Genomic DNA, 25,267 nt, shown 5'->3' on the forward strand with positions numbered 1-25,267 from the left:
GCTAGGACACGACTGTGTACCTCACATCGAATGCCCACACGGCCTAAGATACAGGTGTCACTTGGCCATGTGAGCCACACGACATTGCCACACGGGCGTGTGTCCCCCGCATCTAAGAAAAATTTTGAAATTTCATGAAAAATTCTCTGAGTTCTCGATTTGGTCCCAACTTGTTTCTATTTCACAAATTGGGCCTCGAGGGTCCATTTAAGGGACACTATGGTTGATTATGTATGATTTCAGATATGAATAGTAAATGATACGATTTAATTATATTTGATCTGTAAACTCCAGTAATACTCTATAACCTTGTTCTAATGACGGATATGGGTTAGGGGTGTTATAGGAGTGTTATAAATATTTTATTATTATAGAAGTGGATGTCCATTAGGATAACAAGTTTGATGTACTTTAGGACTAACATCCATTAGGAGTAGAATTTTATTTCATTTATACTTTTTATATATATAAATATAGACTTTGGAAAAGCATTGTAAGTATCCCATTGATGAATAATATTCATATTGCTCTCTTTGTTCTCATACTTATCTTGTTCTTTACTCTCATTCTTCTTCATTTTATAACAAATATATCATTTTTTATAATTTATTTTCTATCACAAATTGGGGCTACTAACAAAAATATTATTGAGGGGAGACTAACTTTTTTTAGAGAAGTTTTTAAAATGTCATCGGTTGGTAGTTGACGAACCCTTTAAAGAGTCAATATTATCCTCGATTGTGGTTTTGTCTCCCAACTATATAGAGAGCTCAAGTGCTTAAGGTTGTCTAAAGAGGTGATGGGCTCAAAAGAGCAGAAGTATCTCGCAAGATCGGACTGTGTGAGGCACACTATCTACCAAGAAATATAACCATTTACATTTGATAAGATTTGAATCCATACTCTTATATGACATTATTGGGCTTTTATATTTCTTTAAATATGCCTAAAAATTATAATTTCATTACCTTCAAAAAGAAATTGAGAATATTATAAGCGCCTCGTACAATTAAATAAGAAAAGCTTATACTTTTTTTATTACTTGCTAATTTAATTCCTAATACCTTATTAATGTTGGTTTCATGTGAATAAAACCAACATATATTCTCTTACTTCACTCCGCTTTGCCTTTTGGAGTGGTGTGAGAGGTAAAGTTGACTAGAGCCTTGATTATTATTTATTACCATCAACATAGCCATCTTTTAACGAATTAGTGGTTAGTAGTGTATTTTATTTTTGGTAAAAATATCTCTCTAATTTCCTTAAATTTTATTATTATAAATTGATTTCTCTAAAAAAATAGAGGAATTTAATTCTTTTCAATTTTAAAAGTAAACAATTGAAGATAATTAATTACGTAATTTATATATTTTTATTAATTGTAAATAATTTTGATTGATATAATAATAAATTAAACTCTTAATGTTTACATATTGTGTTAATTTGATTATGGTTTAAAAAATATCTGAAAAATGTAAAAAAATTTAAAAATAAAAAAAATCCAAAAAGAATATATTAAAAAAAACTTTAGTTTCTTTTATAAATAGGAAAAATTTGTAAATTTTGAAGACAATTGTTATTATACCAATTCATTTCTATAAAATCAAAGAAAAATATTAATTATGTGATTAATATCAATTGATGCTCTCTTTTAAAATTGATAATAATTAAATTACTTTAATTTTATTTAGAGGATCAATTTATTTAAAATTAAAATTGAGAGAGACTACATTTATCACACTGGGAAATTTCGTGGGACTAATATGATTAGTTAAGTTTTGTTTTCTCATGCAATTGTGATTTCTTTTTTCAACATAAAAGAATATTATTTTAGTAATACTTGACCACCTTCTCCCTTGGCTGTATATATCCCTAAATCATTAAGGATCTCAACGAGGCGATGACTTAAACACCAATGGGATTCTCTTTAAACCTCAAGCTTAGGTAGCAGCACCTCAACAGTCTAAATTAAACCATTGGGAAGATGCCGAGGTTAGGTTGACAATCCAATAAATATATTTATGTATTGAAAGTCAAAGAAATTCCATTATTAGCCATTTATTTAGAAAAAAATTCTTTCTCGTCGAAACCAACTTTGTCATTGTTGTGGCTCAGTGCCCTTTATTATTTGAATATGATGTGTAGAAGAAAAATACTAATGGTGATTGATTTGAGATAGGAGAGAAGCATTGATTCAATTGCACCTTCCACATTTCACTCAACACCATTTCCCATTGAACAAACCCCACACGTGTGGGTATGTATTATAGTTGCTTACTACATTTTTTTCATGTGGTGCACGGTGAAATTAGAATTGTTGATAAAATGACGAGGATATCTTTATAAAATATACATGTTTAAAGTAGGTTAGGTGGGGCGTATTTTTAACAATTTTTTTAATTCTAAATAATCTTGATTATTAAAATTAAAAATAAAATAAGTTAAATATTTAGTTTGTATAAGATATTATAATTATTTAATTTTATTTTTACCTAATTAATATTCAGTTATACTTAGATATTAAATTTATTAAATTTTATTTTTATTAAATTAATATTTAGATTCTAATTTGTATTTAATTTATTAAATTAAACTAAAAATATTACTAAATCTATTATAAAATATTATAAATTCTACAAAAAGGAAAATTAATTTTTTTTTTGAAAAACTTTGAAGGTGTTAAACACAAATTTATAGATCAAAATAAGGATTTTTAAAACTTCAAAATCTTGAAACAAATTTACAAAGTCTAGGATGCCCGGCCCTGTTACTCCCTAAGTTCGTCTCTGGGTGCAGGTTGGTAAGTAGTAATTTGTTGTCTTGGCCGGGCTCTTTGATGGGACAGAACATGTTTGTTGTCTCTCTCCTTGAAATTGAAATTGAAAAACTAAGCAAAGTGAGGAATCTAAACCTAAAACTGGAAGCACAATCTTTATGAGAAACACACTTCAGTTGGTGAAACACACTTCAGTTGATGAACTTTTCTTGTCCTCTTCCCTTTGTTTCTTCTTCACCAGAATCCTTTTTTATTCATTTCACAATACATTTAGGTGTTAATTGGTCATTACAAGAATCCTTTTGAATATAATTGACGTACTTCTCTTTCCATTTTATATTATAAAATAAAACCTAATCAAGCTTGTCTCTTCTATCTACTGTAAAATTCTTCATGGTTGTTATTTTGTTTTGTTTCTTTCTTGTATTTTTAAGTTGGTATTTGGTGGTTTTGGTGATGACTAATTTCTCAATTTTATACTTGAACCTATGAAGCCTTATGCATCATTAAAAGAATATGATGATTACGATGGCATGTATATCATATCAGTTGGCGGGCCAACTGGTCCATTCAGCTTGCACGCCTATATGCTTTACGCTTGCTTGGACGATTCTAGTTTCAATATCATAAATGGTCTTTATACCAATTTAGGTGACAATAGTTGAAGCATTAGAAAGTCAAATCTTGCTTAATCTTTATGGAAGCTTTGTAAAAGCAGAGTTTAAAATTCCTTTTTTCTCTTAATATATGATTTTGTCTTTATTTGCCTAGGTTGGCAATCTCCAATCTAAGTCAGACAACAAGTAGAGGCTAGGGAGGGAAGAGGCCCACACACCTTTTCCTTCTTCAACATACCCATCACTACTCCATCGTATCTCTATCGCATTCTGTATTTTATATGATTACAAATACCAATATCAATATAAATGCAAATACAACTTTACCTGCTTCAAGATTCCATAAATGTTGCATAATGGAGGATATGAGTTGGTACGGTTAATTGAATATTCATTGACATTTTGGCAAGCATTAAAATTTGAGTTCCACTAATAACTCGGCCTAGACTTTTTTCTACCAAAAAAAGGGATGATGCAGTATTAATATAAGGTATTTGTTCAGCTGTTCACACCGATTAAGCAGCCATACTTCAATAACTATTTAAACTCCAGGCTAACTTCCCAACTCTTTTTAAGCCTGTTTGATCTTCTTTATAACTTTAAGCCTCTTTGATCTTCCACTGTCCACTGACATATCCTCGTATTGCTGTTCTTTTTCCCTTTTTAACACCATGATTCAGTTGAACCTTTCTTCTTCTTCTTCTGGTCTTTTCTTTTAAACATGGAATCACGGGGCAACAGTTGCAGTATCTGATGCTTTTGTAATCGAACTTAATTGGTCGCCACTTGAAATGGATAGTACTCAAATATCCCGTTTCAGCCTGTTCATCACATTCTTTAGTTGTATTCTGGCGTTCAGTTTTGGGGACAATTCAAGTTCAACAGATGCTCACTGGCTTTTGAGAATTAAGTCAAAACTAGTTGATCCTGCAGGAGTTCTTGAAAGCTGGTCTCTCAGAGCTCATATATGCAGCTGGAATGGCCTCACATGTTCACATGATGAAGCTTTTGTCATTGCCTTGAACCTATCTGCTTCAACCTTGTCAGGTTCCATTCCCACCGAGTTATGGAACCTTGTTTCTCTTCAAACTCTCGATTTATCCCTCAATCTTATCACAGGTTCAATCCCCCCTGAGATTGGACGACTTCGAAATCTAAGAACACTGCTCCTGTTTGCAAATAATCTCTCTGGTAAAGTTCCTACAGAGATAGGCCTTTTGAAGAAGTTGCAAGTTCTTAGAATAGGAGATAACATGTTGGCTGCTCAAATTCCACGAAGTATTGGTAACTTGACTGAGTTAAGAGTTCTGGGTCTAGCGTATTCCCAATTAAATGGAAGTATTCCTGCAGAGATTGGTAACTTGAAGAATCTGGTATTTCTTGATTTGCAGCACAACAGTCTGAGTGGCTTCATTCCAGCAGAGATTCATAACTGTGAAGAACTCCAAAATTTTGCAGCCTCAAACAACATGCTTGATGGGGAAATCCCTGCATCAATTGGGAAGCTTAAATCGCTACAAATTCTGAACTTGGCCAATAACAGCCTTTCAGGATCCATCCCTCCAGAGATAAGTGGCCTATCCAATTTGCAGTACTTGAATTTATTAGGAAATAGGCTGAATGGAGAGATTCCATGGGAGCTCAACCATTTGGTTCAGCTCCAGAAGCTTGACTTATCCAGTAACAACCTATCAGGAACCATAAACCTGCTTAATATCCATTTGCAGAACCTTCAAGTTGTAGTTTTCTCCAACAATGCTTTGACGGGTAGCATTCCAAGTAACTTTTGCCTCAAGAATTCAAATCTGCAACAACTGTTTCTATCCCAAAATAAGCTCTCCGGAGGATTCCCATTGGGGTTACTGAACTGCTCCTCACTGCAACAACTAGATCTTTCCAACAACAATCTTGAAGGAGAGTTACCACCCACCATTGACAAATTAGAGAATCTCACAGATCTACTGCTCAATAACAATAGCTTCAATGGAAGCCTTCCTCCAGAAATAGGAAACATGAGTAACTTGGAAAATCTTTATCTGTTCGACAACATGATCACTGGTTCAATCCCAGTGGAGATTGGCAAGCTACAGAGTCTGAGCACCATCTACCTCTACGATAACCAGATGTCAGGAAGTATACCAATGGAGTTAACCAACTGTGCAAGCTTAACTGCAATTGATTTCTTTGGGAACCACTTCAGTGGTTCCATTCCTGAAACTATTGGAAAGCTCAAAGATCTGGTTTTGCTTCAACTAAGGCAGAACGATTTGTCAGGTCCAATCCCACCAAGTTTGGGCTACTGCAAAAAGTTGCAGCAGTTAGCTTTAGCTGATAATAAGCTATCAGGGAGCTTGCCTGCAACATTCAGATTCCTTTCTCAACTCAGCACCATTACGCTCTACAACAACTCTTTTGAAGGCCCTCTACCCGATTCACTCTACTCTCTCAGGAACCTAAAAATAATAAACTTTTCTCACAATAAGTTCAGTGGTACCATCCTTTCCCTCACAGGTTCAAATTCTTTGACTGCCTTGGACTTAACAAACAACAGCTTCTCAGGTAGCATTCCTTCTAGGCTGGCCATTTCAACAAATCTTGGCCGTCTCCGCCTGGCAAATAACCTTCTCAATGGCAGCATTCCTTCAGAATTAGGCCGACTCAAGGAGCTCATCTTTCTGGATTTATCCTTCAACAACTTGACAGGAGAAGTGCCATCTCAACTCTCTACTTGTCAAAAGCTTCAGCACCTTCTACTTAACGACAACCATTTCACAGGCAAGATGCCTAGTTGGTTGGGAAGCCTACAAGACCTGGGAGAGCTTCATCTTTCTTCCAATAATTTCCAGGGACAGGTCCCAGCCGAGCTTGGAAACTGCTCAAGATTGCTAAAGCTTTCTCTTCATACCAACAATCTGTCTGGCCAGATCCCACGTGAGATCGGACAACTCACTTCTCTCAATGTCCTAAATCTGCAAAGAAACAATCTCTCGGGTTTTATTCCTCCAACCATCCAGCAATGCAAGAAGCTGTATGAGCTGAGACTTTCAGAAAACTGGCTCTCAGGTCCAATACCATCTGAGATAGGAAAGCTAACTGAGCTACAAGTAATTTTGGACCTGAGCAGAAATCTTTTGTCAGGTGAGATTCCATCGTCTCTCGGAAATCTTTTGAAGTTAGAAAGATTAAATCTCTCTTTCAACCGACTTGGAGGAGAACTTCCTTCTTCACTTGGACAACTCACTAGCCTGGTAACGCTAAACCTGTCAAATAATCATCTTCGAGGACAACTTCCTTCCACCTTTTCAGGATTCCCACCAACTTCTTTCTCGGGTAATGACAAGCTATGCGGCCCACCATTAACATCGTGCATGGACTCAGCGGGTCATGAAAACAACATACTGTCTAGCACTGCAGTTGTTTGTATTATAGTGGCCATTGTTTTCACTTCCACAGTTATATGTTTGGTGATGATTTATATCATGTTAAGGATGTGGTGTAACATGAGGAAAGTTTTAATTAGCAATTCATCCGAGGGTGGTGGGAATGGGATTGAACAAATCAAACGAGAAGATCAAGAGAGATGGATGTATGGAGATGAGAAGAAAAGGAAAGGAGAGTACTGGAGAGTGATGAGCTCCATGGCATTGGTTCCTTCTCAGAATCATGATGACCACATTTCTTCATCATGCATTTTTCAAGTTAAAATGGATACCAAAAAACTTGGTATATAGAGGACATCATATGCTTATTTCATTTTTCATATCTTCTCAGCTTTTTCATTGTGCCCTTCCTGTTTCCTTTTACTTTTCTTCCTACATCACCCAAATAGATTTCGTCTAACTTGTGAGGTTCTAGACAACAAATCAAGACACAAAATTCTCATTGTCCAATGTACATAAAAAAGGTGTTAAAATCTGACTATCGAGTTATTGAATTTTTTTTTTAAATTTATCTCTTAAGATAAGAATGGCAAAATTTGAACTGTTACAACGAAATTTTTTTATAAAAAAATGGATGAGCGCAGTAGAGATAGGTAGTTGTATGAACTCAAAGAATGCTGCATGAATGATAGATTGAAGAGGCTTAAGTGTTGGGTAAGGGAGGAGAGCTAAACTGAAAATTAAATTGCGGGATTTACTCAGAATGTGGGTTTAAAGTTTTTGATTCCAAAGACATTTCAATCAGAGTAAAAAGGAAGAGAGTTTTGGAATATGGGTATGTTTAGGAACTTTGCCCACTCTAACTAGCCCTTCAAACCTGGCCTTTTTCTTAGGCATCTGCATAGAACTTGAGGGCTCTGAATCCCTCTTGTTCTTACCTCTCTCTCTATCTCTATTTTGGCACTCAGCACGTTTAACATCTTCGGCGATCTTCGCCTTTTCCACCAGAACAAGAAACTTATGCTCCTTCTACGAAGCAATCAAAACCCTTAGCTTATCTCTCAGCCTTTCCTCAAACCGAACACACCTCTCATATTTCGATGCCACCATACCTCAGGCATAGCGGCTTAACCTCAGAAATTCGGCCTCATACTCAGCCATAGATTGGTGCGTGAGGTTTAGAAACTCACGCTTGCGAGCATCAACGAAGCTGGCTCCCACATATTTGCTCTGAAATGTACTCTTAAAGAACTACTAAGTCAGACAATCAGGCTGAGTGCCCTCATTAACTGTCAACCACCACTGATATGCTTCGTCGCGAAGCAAAGAGACTGTACCTTCAATTTCTACTCAAGGATACAGTCCAAATCATCCATAATCCTCTCAGTGGCCTCCAACCAGTACTCAGTCACATTTGGGGTGACTCTTGTGACACCCCTAAACAACTCAGCTCCATTAGACCAGAGTCGCTCTATTACTGACCCTCTGCCCTTAGATCTAGAATTGGGTCCAGCGACCCTCTCTAATATCCTCAGCATGGCTTGGGACAGTGTGTCGTCCCTAGCCGAATGACTCTGAGACCTAGTCTGTAACACCCCTAACCCCTATCCATCGTCGGAAGAGGGTCCTGAGGTATTACTAAACAAAAGCACAACTCTGAACATTCACACAAGTCATATTCATATATGTAAACGAATGTCTAATTAATTGTTAATCATGAAATTATTAATACATAATACATAAAAAATACAAATCATATAATGAAAATTGTAATGATATTCGAATATCTAATAAACATCAATCATTTTAAGACATATTTTTATATATGTATAAATTAAATAAAATAAAATCTAACACAAGGCATTTTAGAAATTAACTTATACTGCATTAATAATCCATGAATGGTCAAATAAATTTCAATAAATAAATAAAATTTATACACATTTTAATCATAATGAAATGGAACTATTGCCGAACATCAATAATGATGCTAATTAAGCTTAGTTCACATACTAGAAGTATACTTAATCATTTATTTATAGTTAACCATTTTATAACACAGTAGCGACTTGAATTGCACTCATTTTACATGCCAAAATGTATATATACAACTAGTCTTTTTACCACCAATTTGGACATTTAAACTTTACATATATTGGACATGCCTTCTATATAAGTCCAAACCAAGGTCAATTATATACATAACCCTGGGCATTATAATCAACCGTATTCATTGTCTCATTTTAACAAAGCATATCAACCAATGTCACACATATTTATATATATACCATAGCCGAATCAACTAATATACTTACAAACAGGTATATTTATTTGTACCATGATAGATACATCAAATACTTAGATATATAAATGCAAAAGCCAAATCATTATTCAATTTATTCAATACATAAATCTAGCATCACTCCAAATATACTTGTCAACCAAATTTAACTACTATTATCATCATAAGTCATATTCGAATCATTTTAACTAAGAGTGACACATCAACATGATTCATACCATATGTATATCATGTCTGACTCTTTCAAACCACATCCAAAACATCAAGCAACTTCAATCACATATCACATATACTTCTATCTATGAATAACTTTAGCCGAACCATTCGCATGCACATTTTAAGTCGTCAACCATTTTTAAAGCATATAGTACCTAACATAAATATTATACATCCATAGCACATAACCTCAAGACTAAAATGAACATAAACCATACTTAGCATAACCGAATTCAAACATAAAAGATTAGCCATTTTCGCATGGCTTAGATTACGCACAACCAAAATCCAACATTTCAAAATGTAATCCAGCTTATACATGCCATAGGTCCGAATATTCAGCTTATAAATACCGAAGACAGTCTATAGTGTGATAAGCTTCTCTGACGATTTCCCGAACTCTTAGCTTGAGTCCAAAATCTATAAAATTGAGATAATAAGAATATACACACAGAGTAAGCTTTCACAGCTTAGTAAGTCATAAACAAATAAATGACTAATTGACATAATCAAATCATTTATGCTAAACCAAATTATACTATCATAGTTACTTTAAATCTTAAGCTTACAATCTCATGTATTTTATATGTAATTTCACATATAGATTATTTATGGCCGAATGAGCATTTATACATCTAAACCAACTATCATTAAATTTTCTAGCCAAAATCTCTTTATCATAACTTGTATACATATACATCTATATAGGTAAATTCAGAAGTCAAAGGATAATAATCACATACATATTTATATTATATGCCGAATACACATACATATATATGAGCAAAATATCTTTTTCATACATAAAGGTTAGCTTGACTGAATGCTCAAATAGTTAAATGAACAAATTATCATTAAATTTTAAAAGCCAAAATCTCATTATATAACCAAATATGCCTCCACTCATATATACGAGCTCATAAACCAAGATAAAACTTCACATGCATACTCTTATTATATGGCCGAATATACAAGATCATATATACACATATTCAAGAATCATTTTAACAATACTCATATATCTTGTTCATAAGGCCAAATACACTTCCTTTGTTCACATAAATTTTTCATTTACATCACACACATTTTGTAACAAATACCAAATGACTTTCTTACCTTATTTCAAGTAGATAATAAGCTAATTCGTACCTGGTCAATAAGCTTGTTTTACATATTCATTCACAACTTAGATACAATGTCTCATACATGTATAGGTTATATATATATGGCATGTATAGACTTTATATTTTGGGTTAAATGGCATGTATAGGTGTTTTGGCTAATGTGGCCTATATGTCTTATGTTGTTTGGCCTATATGTCTTATGTTGTTTTGGTTATATATATAGCCATGAGATTTTGACTTATTTTGGTATGCTTGGTTTGTAAATATATATAAATGATCTTTTGGTATGTTGTGTATATTTGCTATGTGTCATGTTGATGAATATGTATTGAAAATACCAAGTGGTTGAAATTTGAGAATTCTATGAATGCTAACTTAGATATAATGTCTCATACATGTAGTTGATCATTTAAATAACTTTTGAAGCATGTCGGGTATGTTTTAAGATGGCCGAATGAGTTTGTCTATTATATCATGTTGTGGTGTAAATGTTCATGTTATAAACTTGATATTGGTTGGTTTTGAGCACCTATTTATGCCATAGTTGTATGCCAATTGATGTGTATAGGTTGGAACAAATATGGTTAAGGAATATCATCAGTGCCTGAATAGTTGGCACTGCTCAATTTGCTTGCGAATACAATTTTAGAATTTAATTCAATTATTCACATTTTATATATTTTTTGATAATATATAAAATGAATAATTAATATGTAAATTTTATAAAAATATATAATACTTTGAATAAAAGAAATAAAAATATTACAAAAAACTGAATTTTTTTTAAAAGTTGAACCAATAATTATAAATTATGCAAAATAATCAATGAATTCGACACAAAATTACAGAATTGTTTAAATGAATGAGTCCATCAAAATATTTATTTCTCTTATTATTTATTTATTTTTAAATAAATTTAAAAATATTTTAAAATCGAGCAAAAACATTCCTAGTATTTTAATGAAAAAACCTATAAAGGACCTTGTTATTTAGTGCAAACACTGCAGTAAAATTGACTTTTAGCGGCGTTTTTTAAGGTCTTTGCCGCTAAAACTTTTAGCGGCGGTTTTACAAGCGCCGCAAAAAACGCCGTTATATACTGCGCCACTAAAGTTTGCGGCGTTTATTTAAAAAACACCGCTAAAGATCATGACATTTAGCGACGTTTTTTCCACAAACGCTGCTAAAGATCACGACCTTTAGCGGCGCTTTTTCCTATAAACGCCGCTAAAGATCACGACCTTTAGCGGCACTTTTCTCAAAAACGCCGCTAAAAGTCATGAAATTCAAAAAAAAATATTACACAATATTATAAAGGTCATGAAAAATATAAAAAATTTAAAATTCATTATTTCAATTTAATTTTAATTTATTCAAATAAATTGATTTCAATTTGATTCACTGTTTGTAAGTTAGAAAACTATAATCATCTGAACCAAACTAAATTTAATTTTTTTATTTTATAACTAATTTCTTTTACAAATATAAAAATAAAAAAAATTATTTAAATTAGTAAAAAAATTAAAATACTTTATACAAATATATTTATATATTAAACGGTTGTGTAGCACAAGGAAACTTTGCTCGAGCACAATGTAAAGGAAACCTAGATCAGCTCCTTTGACATAGGGTCCAATATTGCCCTGCATATGACCATCCACAAGGGATTTTCCTTCAATTCATATAGTTTTGAAAACTCAACAAAATAAGTTTAAGTTGCAAGTCACATCATATTATTAGCATAAAGTTCTGAATATTTTATTACCTTGCCATTAAGTTGGAGAAGTTCGCCATCGACCCATCGCAGGTTACGGAAACCAAATTCTGCTATTCTTCCCTGACCTTTGTAACATGCAACCTGTATTTTAGAGTTTTCCCATCAATTAGAAGTCTCAAAAGTATGAATTAACGTACTCAATACGAGGTTCTAAATAAAGTCAAATGAATGAGATAGTAGAGATATTTCAGGCAAACCTTACACCAAATTCAATACATTGACATACATTGTTCATATTAAACACAATATATCAGATAGCATTGCTTCTCATAATGCAACCTAGGGAAGAAAATGAAAGAATTCAATAACAGGGTTCATGCCTTGGTCTATATGAGCATTAGAGCATGCTTAATGGTTTACTGAAAACGTTCAATAGATAGATTGAATTAATCAAAAATTTTCTGGTAAGTAGCTTTTCATGGTCATAGGATGACAATCTATTTATTTCATTTCATGCAGCTTTAAAGTTCCCATTTGTAAATTATTGATCTTCTCGGTTTTCAACATTTGTAAATTACTAAATGGGACTTCCAGGTTAATAGGACCTATTCATTTCTACAGTCATGAAATCACAGGTAATGTGCAGTACTGGTAATGCCCCTTAGATAGTAATCGAAGCATACAAACAGATAGAGACAAACGAGAGTAATTACCACTCCTAACTCATCTGGATACAACCCACGGTTTGAGAGCCGGCTTTCCCTTCCAATTTTGACACGAAGAGTAACCTAAAGATGTAAAAGGCATACCGATTGCTCACATGCTAGAAATACAACTATCAATAGATTTATCTAAGATACAATAAAATGAAAAAAAACCTGGCCAGCCGGAACATTGAGATCTCCGGTTAGCTTCACAGCTTCAACATATTCAAAGAACTCAACATCTGAAGATTCATCATCTGCATCACTCCAGCGACCATATTTACGCCTTAGCTGAACTATTTCAGTTCCATAAGGGCCAAATGCACCAACATAGAGGCCTACATTTCAATCAGCTGGTTTCAATAGATGATGCTTGGTATGTGGAGAGAAAATAAAATAACATCAATTAACACCACAGAGAAAGAGAAAGAGATCTTCTAAAGGTCCGGTTTTCTAATCTGGTTAGCAGTTCAATGTAGCTCTGCTGAGTTACAAACATTGTAGCAATAAACAGACAATGTAAAGAATTGACTCCATTAGGGGGAAAAAACATATCTCAAGAAATGTGTTCTTATGGAATCTATTTGACCATATAGCTTAAAAAAGCATATTAAAATCCATACAACTTACCAGTAAAGATTTATAAGGAGCTAAGCTTCAAATTTTAAGTTCTCTATCCTTTGAGGTAATAATTACCAAAAAGTGGGAATACTGAAACATTTTATAATTATGCAAGGCCCCTTGATAAAAAGAAACTCATAATTCCCTGCTATTCATTTAAAATATCATCTAGTTATCGTTACCGTCATTCACTCTTACAAATGTTAAATTTTCATTTCAGTGATTGCTTTAAATATTAAAAGGGGAACATCTTTCCAACAGTTATACGATGCTAGCAAGTTGCTATTATGTTTATTCATAAAATATTTTTCTCAAGAACCTAAATATCTCTGAGCTTTAGGTTCACAGTCTATTGTTTGTCTTTATAAATGCAGTGCACCAGTGACAAGAAAGGAAGATTGCTGGGAAAAAGAACAACGGTAGAACCCAAACCATGAGCTACTCAATACTAGAAAACCAGGCAGCTATGGTACTGATGTGTTACTTGACTATTTTCAGTGGAGGCCATTTATTCACTATAAAGAACACAGCCCAAGAGTAAGTAGCAACCAAAGAAATTACCAGTCCACTTCCTGTAAGTCTAGACAACCGTGAAGCATCATGGTACCGCTCTTCATCTATGGCACTTTGCAGATAAACAACAGATTCCAATAAATGCCAAAGCATAACAGCACTGTTTATTTGAGAGGCTTACAATCTCTTACCTTCAACTGAGACATGATTTCAGCTACACTGTCTTTTGAAGAAACCTCTGCAATAGCCAACTTTAACTTTGCAGCTTCTTCAAAGTCTTCCTTATCAATTGCATCCTCAAGTTGGAACTACAAGGTGGAGCATTCAATCAGGAAAAAAGAGAAGGATTCTTACATATATAACAATACATGTAACATGTATGGTTACATGTAAAAATATATGAAGTACCAAATGCAATTTAATTGTAAAGTACAAACCGAAAGTGCAAACAAACCAAAGTTAAAGGCAAATTAGATGAGGTATATTCTACTAATTCACGCACTATACTCATAAGCAAAAAGTTTACCACTTGTAGCATTTCTTTTCATGCCTTTGTAATAAAAATAATGAAAACTTGAAAAAGAAGACGGAGAGTAATGAATACCACAAATAAGAAGCAAATAAAATAATTTACAATATGCAGGTGGAAAACCAGCAGTTTCCTGAATACTTACTCCCTATTTCCCCTTGTTTTACACCAAATATTTACCCCCTTCTCCTCTTCCCCTTCCACTCTATAATCTACACGTTTTATATCCAAAGCCACCTGAGAGTCTCATTTCAATTTATCCTGCTGACACTAAGTGAGGTATAAAACCTAACAGCAACACAGAAGTCTAAAAATTCACTGTAAAAAACTTTCATGTTTATACACCTTCACTAAAGTGTAAGCTTCAAATTCCCTCTTCCTCTTCTTCCTTAGGTGAAAATAGAGAAAAGTGCACAAACTGCATGTAGTTCTATAACTACCAATTTTGGGGCAAGCTACCAATTTTTCATTTTGTAATATTTAGAAGTAGTTTATATGATAAAACGAACAAGGGGACTCAATTTGAACAAGAAACAACCAAATCAAGACTAGATAGAAACATGATAAATGGATAGGTAAAGATGTAAGCTTCAATTATCTATAACTACGAATATTTGACAAATTAAAAACCAAGATAAAAAAACACTTAGCAAAAAGGCTTACTTTGAGAACAGAAGTATAACTCTCAGCTTGTTCAATGACCATGAACAATACTATTTCAAAGAAAAAGTATCACATGAATCTGTCTATCAGAAATAAATATTGCAATGGAACTCACATAAGAAACTCTCCCAAGAAAACCAGTGTTTCCCCCAGAGCGTTGAGTGCCAGTAGACAAAAAGCCATTTGATCGCAAATTTTTCTGCAGCAGAATCAAAAGTGCTGAGGTGTTGGACAGCCAATAAGGTAAGGTTTCATTTTCAGCTCCAACCTGCAAAAAAGGCCAGACAAATAAAGAATCATACAATTCCCAAATTAAATAAATATATATGTAATTATTTACATACATATATTCATCCAATTCTCGTGCATAATAACATATTCCACTAAGGAATGCTTAAAGATAACTACTCTTATACTACTTGTTGTTCATCACAAATTATATTTGAATATTTCTCAAGCATTTATAGTAACCAAACTCCTAAATTTCTACTCAACTTCAACTACAAACAAAGGTCAATAGAAACCAAAGAAGAGGCCCCACAACAAGGTTCAAAAAATTGGATATGAAATTATAAAATGCCATCACAAACAGAAAGATAACAGCATAAACAAGCTCAAGTTCACCACCTTAAACTTTCTGCTAATACAAGGAAAAACCCAGAAATTTTATGAAAATCAGAAAATCTTACATATATTTTTGAACCGTAGAAACCCAGATAACAAAAGCAAGCAGAAGTCTTAACAAATGAATAAAAAGTTTACCAAATAAATATGAAATTAAAACCCCTTTTTTTGCCTCACAAACAGCCTGAACAATGAGATTTCTAAGCAAAATAAACATCAAGAACAATAAAATCAATAAACTTACCCAATCAATTAAACGGCTAATGCGAATCCAAAATCCAAAATCCCGTTTGTTTACAGAGAGGAAAAAAAGTAATTTCTCGGTAATCAAACAGAGAAAGAAAAGAAACAACTAGCTGAAAATTATATCAACCAAAGTAAATTAATGAGAAGGAAAAGATTTTTTTTTATTTTTCATTTTAAAAAAGAGGATTAGGAAAACAGGGAAAAAACACTTTTTTTAGGATGCCGATTTTAGGGGGGAAATTTGGGGATAAAAGGGCGCCACTTATTTTATTGTATTTTTTTTTGGCGTTTTTATAAAAAAATGCCGTTATTGTATATTTTTTGTAGCGTTTTTTATAAAAACGCCACTAATCTCTATTTTATATTTTATTTTATTTTTGTATTTTATTTTTATTTATTATCAATGTTGTTATTTATTTATCAATATTTAAATATATCAAATGGTTTAGATTAAATATTTTTTAAAATAAAAGTATTAATTGGTTGTATAAAATTTTATCATTTAACAAATATCAAGTAAACCTTAAATCCTAAATCATTTAATATATATAAAGTTTATCTATTATCTCTTAAATAATTTAAACTATAATCATAATTTTAAAATATTAAAATTAAAATTATCTCTTTTACAATCATATAAGAAATTATTTAATATATAAATTAAAAACACTAATTAATCTAAACCATTAATCTCTAAACTCTAAACTCTAAAATCCTAAAATATAAACCATTAACCCTGAACCCATAACCCCTAACCCTTAAACTATAATACATAAACCTTAAAATAGTAACTCATAAACCTTAAACCCTTAATCATATACCCTAAATTGTAAACCCTAAACTATAATGATTAATTGATTCAATATTTTTAAATTAATATTATCTTTTTTACAATTATATAAGAAAATATTTATCATATAAATAAAAAACATTAATTAACTAAACCCTAAACTCTTAATCTTTAATCCTTAAACCCTAAATCCTAAATCCTAAAATATAAACTCTTAATCCTAGACCCCTAACCCCTAAACCATAATCCCTAAACCTATAATCCATAAAACTTAAAATAGTAACTCGTAAACCTTAAACCCTTAATCATATGCCCTAAATCATAAACCTTAAACTATAATGATAATTAATTCAATATTTTAAAATTAATACTATCTCTTTTACAATTATATAAGAAAATATTTAACATATGATGTACATCAACATCCATGTGATGTTTTTTAGGGTTTAGTATTTTAGGGGTTATAGTTTAGGGTTTAAGATTTTTTAAGGTTTAGGAGTTTAGTGTTTTAAGGAGTATAGATTAGTGTTTATGATTTTTTGGGGTTTAAGGTTTTAGGGGTTATATGATTTTTAGCGGCGTTTTACCAAAAGCGCCGCTAATGCTCTGCCTTTTAGAGGCGTTTTACCAAAAGCGCCGCTAATGCTCTGGCTTTTAGCGGCGTTTTACCAAAAGCGTCGCTAATGCTCTAGTTTTAGCGGCGTTTTAACAAAACACCTCTATTGCTCTATGTTTGACAATTTTTGTGGCGTTTTTTGATAAAACACCGCTAAAGCCCTATTTTCCTGTAGTGAAAGGCAAAACTATAAATGGATGAAGGTGGAGAGGCTGTTGATTGATGAGGAAAGCAAGTCGTGGAGATATGATTTGCTATTGGAGCTGTTTTCACATGAAGATTCAGAGGCCATTAAGGCTATATCCCTTTGAGCCTTCAAACTCTATTGGAATGAGAGTTTGATAGGGATTTTTACTGTCAAGTCAGCATATTTTGTCTCAGTGGCCAAATATTTCATTACATATTCGAGGTTAATGTAAGGTGAAGATGTTTTCGGAACTTTGTAAGAGATGCATAGAGGTGGAGAATGGATGCAATATGTTTGGAGAATCTCTATCCAGACATTTTGGCCAGCATGAATGCTGGAGGCTTCATTTATGAAGGCTTCCTTGGGATGAACATGAATGAAAATTTCCATCAAGGGGTGTGGCGGAAACTATTTATATGCTTCCTTTGGTTCATTACCTGATCATTTTTCTTCTAAATCAAGTTGTTTTAGAATTTTCTTATCAATATATTTATCTTGCGTTGTGTTGAAGAAGGTGGCATTGGGTAAAACATTACATTTCAGTATCTCTGCATGACAATATGCCACAGATTTTGTCCTATCAATACACTGAAATTGACTGCCAACATTTTAAGAGCAAGTTTTCCAGGGTTTTTGCTGTAATTGTTACACTTAAACATTATATGGGCCAACAAAATTATGATACAAGGCACGTCAGTTAAACTACACATATTCTTGTATAAACAGAAACAGCCAAAAAGGTTACTTTCACTTCTATAGCCACAAAATTTAAGCTTTGGCAGGAAAAAAAAATAACAATAACACAAACAAGATAGAATAAAAAAGGAATATATGAATATACCAACATTTTATTAACGAAAAAAATGACACTGACTATCTAATTTTATATTCAGATAATAACAAATCATCATTACTTTTTTTTTAAATCATTTAAGTTTAATTTCTAATAATATGTTATGAGATCAAATATTAAATCAAAAAGATAATATTAACACAACATGAATATACTCTTCTACCAATAGCAGTAAAAACCATTAATAATGTCGATTTTGTTGTGAAGATATTTCATGGAAAAGGTTTTACCTCCTTATTTGTTAAGGCGGAACAGAAGGTTTTGATTTGCATTTGATTGTCCGAGCATAAAAGGGAAGCTGATGATTTGCTGGAATGCCCTCCAATTAATTAAGACTAACATGAGCACAAAATCAGAAAAGAGCTTTGTATATCCGTCATTCAATTTTATTATCTGTCTATGCAAAGATTATTAATATCAAATTTATATATAAATTTTAGTTCAATGTATAATTTGATATATGAGCTTGATATAATTATACATTTGAAACTAAAATTGTGGTTCATATGTATACTAAAAACTTTAATTTTCATTCAATTGTATAAGTTTAAATAAATGAATGCATGCATTTACTTTCATATTGGATTAATATAATTGTTTATGTATGAACATATCAATGTAAAATGGTGCTAATTCGATAATATTATTAGTGATTTGTTAAAATTGAATCAAATCAAAATTTCATTATAAAATTGAACGAAATCAAAGTTAATGTATAGTTTTAATATTTATCCCTATATGATTTGCTGGTAAAGTTTTGCATATCCAATATTTCCATGTCCATTAGCAGGGGCGAAGCCAAAGGGGACTGGCATGGGCCCTGACCCCTCCTAAAATATAAAATTGTTATTTATGCCCTTAAAATTTTTTAAAAATTTTATATTAATAAAGGTAAAATTATAATTTGGCCTCCCCTAAAATTATAAAAATTCGATTTAATCCTTTACAATTTATAAAGATATAAACTATAAAAAATTAAAATTTCATCCAACCCCCCTAAAAAATTGTTCTGGCTTCGCCCCTGTCCATTAGCAACTAAAAATCAAACATTGAGTATGTAAAGGCTTAATATATCATTTGATACTCAAGTTTGACCTTTTTCTTTCTAATGTGGTAGTTGTGTTATCTCTTGGCCCAATTTGACAAAAGTTATATATTTTGGCACCCCTAAGAAAAAACAATGTTAATTTTCTAATGTTTAATTCGAGTTTTAAGTTGATTTGATAAAAATTAATTGCTAATATAATGGGTTTGAATTTCTTATGATTTTATTAATAGAATAAATTTAGTATTAATTGTGAATTTGTTTAAGTTTGCATTTAATTTTTCAAATATAATCCAACTGATGTGATTTAATTCGAGTTTTAGGGTTAATTTGAAGAAAGTTCAAATCAACCATAAAAGCCGAATTAAATACTAATAAATTAACATTGTTACCTTTGGATATTAAAATATGTAGCTTTTATCAAATATATGTATTCATTTGTAGTAAAAAAATAACATAAAAAAATATCAAATTATGTATTAAGTCTATGGTATTTTTGTAATTATTTATTTTTTTGATATACGCTTAAATGAATATAAATCGTAACTTAAAAATAAAAATGGTTTGAAAAACTCATGATCACATGGTGGGACCTAGATTGGATGGTATGGTAGCATTCAAAACCAAGAATGCCTCTACTCAATTATATATGGACGGATAAAGAAAGGAAGGTTGGGGGTGGCCTGCTTCACTCACCTAATTATTTGCCGACATTTCCTCACAACCACACATCCCCTCCATATCTTTTTCACAATTCCCCAAGTGAGGGAATGAAACCAAAGGGAAAAAATCATCCTCGAAAACGCCTTTTTAGAACACCACACTTTGACACTATACCCGAATGCTAGCTTTCATTCGCAAAGGGAAGTCAATCAATCAAGTTGCTATACACTCATCATCAGCTGCCATCTATTTCTGATTCAAATCTTTAATTCACTTCTACTGCTACTACCTTTATACATACAAGGAATTAATTAATGATTTCACCACACAGACTCAGAGGCATTGCGTTATTGGCTTCTTGGGAAATAATTTGCAGAGGAAGAAGAGTAAGCAAGTGAGGCTTGAGACCGAGAGGAGCCTTGGAGGTGTTGTAGCAATTCAGCTGGGGTCACTTCTACTGATGATGATGTGTAGGAAGCAGCAGTTTCGGTATTTTTCGAGGAGTTGCTAGTCGGCTTGTGGGCGTCGCTCCCCGATGTAGGCTCCTGTCGAATTTCTTTTAGCAATGCTGCAACATCTTTCATTATGGGCCGATCATCGGCGCGATTGCTTGTGCAGAGCAGTGAGATTCCTAAAGCTTGAAGCATTTCTTGTATCTGAGTGTCTGGATGACCTTGGAGTCTAGGATCAAGGATTTCTACGGGGTCCTTCTTGTTTTTCAAGTGATCTCGAACCCATTGGATTACATGGTGCCCGTCAGGAAACGATGGGTCTGCCGGTTTCTTCCCGGTTATCATCTCCAGCAACACTACTCCATAGCTATACACGTCGCTCTTTTCCGTGATCTTTAACATGCAACCATACTCTGCAATGCACATATCAATTTGAGAACACCAAGTAATTATTACATCAGATAAACAAAAAAAAAATGTCTGGTGTTCTACGAGGAATGAATGATAAACACACCAAATGCAATTAATGCATCATGCAAAAGCAATTTAACAGGGCCCGCTGAGACATCACACAACAGTGCAATTGTATTTTTGGCTGGTCATCATCATATTCTTTAACGTTTTCAAATGGAAGCTGAATTTAAACTCTCTAGGTTGACAAAAAAAATAATGTAGAATATATACATATAAACTGTAGGGCTGGCTTCCCAATCAAAAGAGCGTGCAACAACTGCCATAACACTAACTAAAATAAACAAAAGGCAACAAGTTTGGTTTGAGACCGACTGACTGATGTCCACTACCTATAAGTTCTGCATGTAGCTAGACATGTTAAAACACCTAAATTCCAAGTAATTTAGCACGTAAAAAAGTGAATGCTTGCTTTAAGTCCCATCCATCGTTTCATATTTGTCACATCCCCATTTACTATCATCTTAACCATGATTATAGCATAAAACCCCGAATTTAATTTAATCTAATAGCGACATTAAAAAAAAAATTTAGAGTACAGGACCCAAGGTGCTTACCTGGTGCCATGTAACCGAAGGAGCCCGCAAACTCGGGGTTGGCGGAGAAGGAGGCACCGTTTTCGTCCTCAACCAATCTAGCCAGCCCAAAATCGGCCAAGCAGGGTTCATAACGGTCTCCTAGCAGAATATTATGAGCCTTCACGTCTCGGTGTATGATGGCCGGCACGCAATCGTGGTGCAAATAGGCTAACCCTTCCGCCAGGCCTAACGCAATCTTGAATCTTATGTCCCAATCTAACATGTCTCTTCCGCAACCTTCGTGCAACAACGCGCCCAATGTTCCGTTGGGCATGTAATCGTAAAACAACAGTTTTGTTTTCCTGTTGGCTCCCCAACCTAGTAATCGTAAGATGTTACGGTGTCGGATTCTAGCCAACGTTGCAATTTCGGATGAAAACGAGGAGGCTGATGTCTTTTCCGATGAACGGAACCTTTTAACGGCGATGGTTAGTCCTGAAGAAACGATGACTCTATAAACAACACCACTTCGGCCGCGGCCGATTATGTTGCCGGCATTCAGGGATCTCGTCACGTCGGCGATTGATAAGTCCAGTTTCTGGTATAGAGTCAGCTCCCATGGCGGGCCCATTTCCAGGTCAGCGTCTCCTTCAATGTCACAATCATGGTGAGGACCACGGCTTCGCTTTTTAGAGCTGATGATGATGTAGACCGCCGCCATGAGGAGAGCACATGCGGTGCAGAGCAAAACCACCATCGCCACGCGCGCACCCTTGCGCTTAGACGAGGAGCCACCTCCTTTCCCGTCGTATGCAAAACACTGGTTGCCGGAGAAGCAGATTGAGGGATTCCCTGCAAGCGCGTTGAGTGGGAGCTTCGAGAAGAAGGGCGTGTCCGGCACTCGCCCGCTGAAGTTGTTATGCGACACGTTGAGAAGAACTAGATTTTGCAGCCCGGCAAGATTTTGAAGGTCTCCAACCAGTTGATTATGGGATATATCCAGAATAGCAAGCTTATCCAATGACGTGAACTCCTCCGGAATCTCCCCGGTGAGCTGGTTCCAACTCAAATTGAGAGCGATTTCCAGCGCCGGAATCTTTCCTAAAGTTGCCGGAATATTACCCATCAGCTGATTTGAGCTCAAATCTAGTAACTGTAGCTTCGAACAGAACCCCAGTTCAGTCGGGATTGATCCAGAGAATCGGTTCTTCCCAAGAACGAGTTTAGTTAGTGAACTCAGTGAACCAAGGCTCGAACTCAGTGTCCCTTCGATTAAGTTATCAGAGAAATCAACAAACTGAAGTGAAATAAGCTTGCTCAAGCTGAGAGGCAAGGTACCGCCTATAGAGTTGGAATGCAGATCCAGAAAAGTGAGATTCCGACAGCCGGATATTTCTTGGGGTATAAATCCGGTTAATAGGTTGGAACCCAGATCCAAGAAATTCAAGTTCTGCAAGCTCCCAAGCTGGATAGGAATGGATCCGGTTATCTTGTTATTGCTAGCGCGAAACCGGATCAAGGAGGAGCAGTTCCCTATGTCCGGCGGAATGTTCCCCATGAGGTTATTGGAGAGAAGCAATAGTTTGTTGAGTTTCTTAAGCTGGAAGATTCCAGTGGGGATAGGACCCGTTAAGCTGTTTTGAGATAAATCAACGGCTTCCAGGTTGTAGCAATTGGAAATGGAGTCGGGAATGTTGCCTTCTAGTTTGTTCTGCCATAGAAACAGAATCGTCAAGTTTGTCAAGTTGCCCAGCTCCCCAGGTATAGCTCCAGTGATCTGATTGTTGTCAAGTTCGATGTGAGTCATCTGACGACAGTTGCCGAGTGTGGAAGGGATCTCTCCCGAGATTTGGTTGACGCTCAGCTGAAGTTCTTGGAGAGATGACAGGTTCCCAACCGATTGGGGAATGCTTCCAGTTAATGAATTCATGGAAGCATCGATGACTGATAGCTTGTTGCAGTTCCCAAGCTCGGGAGGAATGATACCTACCAAGTTGTTCTGCCACAGCAACAGGTTTTCAAGGTTTCTCAAATTGCCAAGGCTGCTGGGTATTGATCCAGCCAGGGAGTTTTCATACAAGTAAATGTTCTGAAGGCCGGTGCAGTCCCCGATTTCTGGGGGGATTTGGCCTGACAGATAAGCGGTGTAGATTGCGATGGTTTGAAGCTTCTTGAGGAGGCCTAAAGTTGGAGGGAGGAAACCCGAGATGCTTGTTTCAGCTAGGCCTAACATCACCAAACTGGTGCAGTTGCCTATTGCTGGTGGTAGAGGGCCTTCAAGCTCCTTGTTCCCACCGGCTCTGATCATTTCAAGATTTTTTAATTTGCCTATGGTGCTGGGAATTCCACCGCTTAGTTGATTATCGTATAGGATGAGCCATTTCAAACTTGTGAGATTCCCAATTTCGATTGGGATGGAGCCCTTGAGTTGGTTTGAGTTGAGATGGAGTTGTTGAAGCCTATACAAACCGCAGAGCTCACTTGGGATTTCACCACTGAACACATTTTCACTCAAATCCAAGTGGGTCAACTGGGTGAGAGTGCTTATCTCTTTTGGGACTGGACCAGTAAGGTTTGCTCCAGAGAGGACAAGCTTATTCAAAGTTAACAAAGAGGTGAAATTAGCCGGAAGTTGTCCAAATAAATCCACATACCTCAATTCCAGTTCCACAACCTGGTTGTTAAAATTGCAGACGATGCCTAACCAGTTGCATGGGGTGACATCCCCTGCATCCCAATTGCTTAAGGCCTGCGGTGATCCATTGAAACTGGCTTTCCAAGAGATAAGAGCTTCACCTTGTTGGTTAACAGCGAAAGCAGCGTAAGGGGAGCGAATTAGAACGAAGAAGAAAGAGAGGAGAAGGGAGGATAAGAGGGTCCATGGATTCCCAGGCATTACAAAAGAGAGGAAGGGTAGAGGGTAAGGAGGGAGAGACAATAGAAGAACCCCCAAATCATGTCTTGTGGTGGGTGGGTGGGCTATTGTAATTTTGTGTATAAACTAATAGAAAAGACCCAGAATCTCCGGATCCAAGAAACAGCTAGGCCATGATGTTTGTGCAGTGCAGAGAGAAAATGGAATTTTAGATGGGTGTGTGATGCATTTGTTTATGGTGGAGATGAGGTCAGGTGGGGAGGGGGGAAACGGGGGATATCTGTTTTTTCCTTTTTAGTTTCAAATTGAATGGTTGAGTGGGTGGCTTTTTGTCTGCAATTCTTTAGTGTTCAAAAACTCCCTACTTTCCATCTTTTTTGTTGGCCTTGTGCAATTATAATATCACTCTTCTACATGCCATTAACTAAGGGATACCAAACAAATCTTAAAAAGTAATCGTAATCACACCTACAATACTGGGATACATCATTTTAATGCCAAATCCATACTTGCCCCCTTCAGAGTATTGTATTCTGTCTCTTTTATTTAAAAAAAGTATATTAGTATAAGAACTAATTTGTCTAATTTTTTAATAGAGAATCAAAATATAATCTAACTCTTAATTATTTTTATATTTTTTGAGATTTTAATTCATCTTCATCAATTAGAACTAACCCTTCACTTTAGGAGAAATTGTAGGTGAATATATTTATTTTATTTATTTAAAAAGTGATTTGATGAATCAATTGAATTGGATTTGAGATT

At 34.5% G+C, this 25,267-nt stretch overlaps 3 protein-coding genes across 8 annotated transcripts; 1 reads left to right on the forward strand and 2 right to left on the reverse strand.

Moving 5' to 3' along the window:
- Positions 1-3,633: 3,633 nt before the first annotated feature.
- LOC121219316 (LRR receptor-like serine/threonine-protein kinase GSO1) lies at positions 3,634-7,155 on the forward strand. Its single transcript, XM_041097243.1, has one exon. The coding sequence runs from the start codon at positions 4,185-4,187 to the stop codon at positions 7,122-7,124; it is 2,940 nt and encodes a 979-aa protein (XP_040953177.1). The 5' UTR covers positions 3,634-4,184; the 3' UTR covers positions 7,125-7,155.
- A 4,693-nt stretch (positions 7,156-11,848) lies between these two features.
- LOC107896895 (uncharacterized) lies at positions 11,849-16,327 on the reverse strand. 6 transcript variants are annotated; one of them, XR_005915971.1, is made up of 8 exons: positions 16,031-16,296; positions 15,278-15,430; positions 14,162-14,278; positions 14,019-14,082; positions 13,011-13,174; positions 12,846-12,920; positions 12,181-12,273; positions 11,849-12,058 (listed from the first exon to the last, which is right to left on the reverse strand). XR_005915971.1 is itself a non-coding variant. In XM_041097220.1 (6 exons), exons 1-4 carry the CDS (start codon positions 15,506-15,508, stop codon positions 13,133-13,135), a joined length of 456 nt encoding a protein of 151 aa, XP_040953154.1. In that variant the 5' UTR covers positions 15,509-16,019; the 3' UTR covers positions 11,849-12,058; positions 12,181-12,273; positions 13,011-13,132. The 6 variants fall into 6 exon arrangements, 1 of the variants encoding a protein (XP_040953154.1); XR_005915972.1 differs by having other exon boundaries at positions 14,019-14,074; positions 15,163-15,430; positions 16,031-16,264; XR_005915969.1 differs by having other exon boundaries at positions 15,163-15,430; positions 16,031-16,263.
- A 3,794-nt stretch (positions 16,328-20,121) lies between these two features.
- On the reverse strand, positions 20,122-24,963 carry LOC107896894 (leucine-rich repeat receptor-like serine/threonine-protein kinase RGI4). Its single transcript, XM_016822193.2, has 2 exons — positions 21,667-24,963; positions 20,122-21,051 (listed from the first exon to the last, which is right to left on the reverse strand). The coding sequence occupies exons 1-2, from the start codon at positions 24,521-24,523 to the stop codon at positions 20,534-20,536; spliced, it is 3,375 nt and encodes a 1,124-aa protein (XP_016677682.1). The 5' UTR covers positions 24,524-24,963; the 3' UTR covers positions 20,122-20,533.
- Between the last annotated feature and the right edge of the window lie 304 nt (positions 24,964-25,267).

Source organism: Gossypium hirsutum, chromosome A03, assembly GCF_007990345.1.
Source record: "Gossypium hirsutum isolate 1008001.06 chromosome A03, Gossypium_hirsutum_v2.1, whole genome shotgun sequence".
Classification (NCBI taxonomy): Eukaryota; Viridiplantae; Streptophyta; class Magnoliopsida; order Malvales; family Malvaceae; genus Gossypium; species Gossypium hirsutum.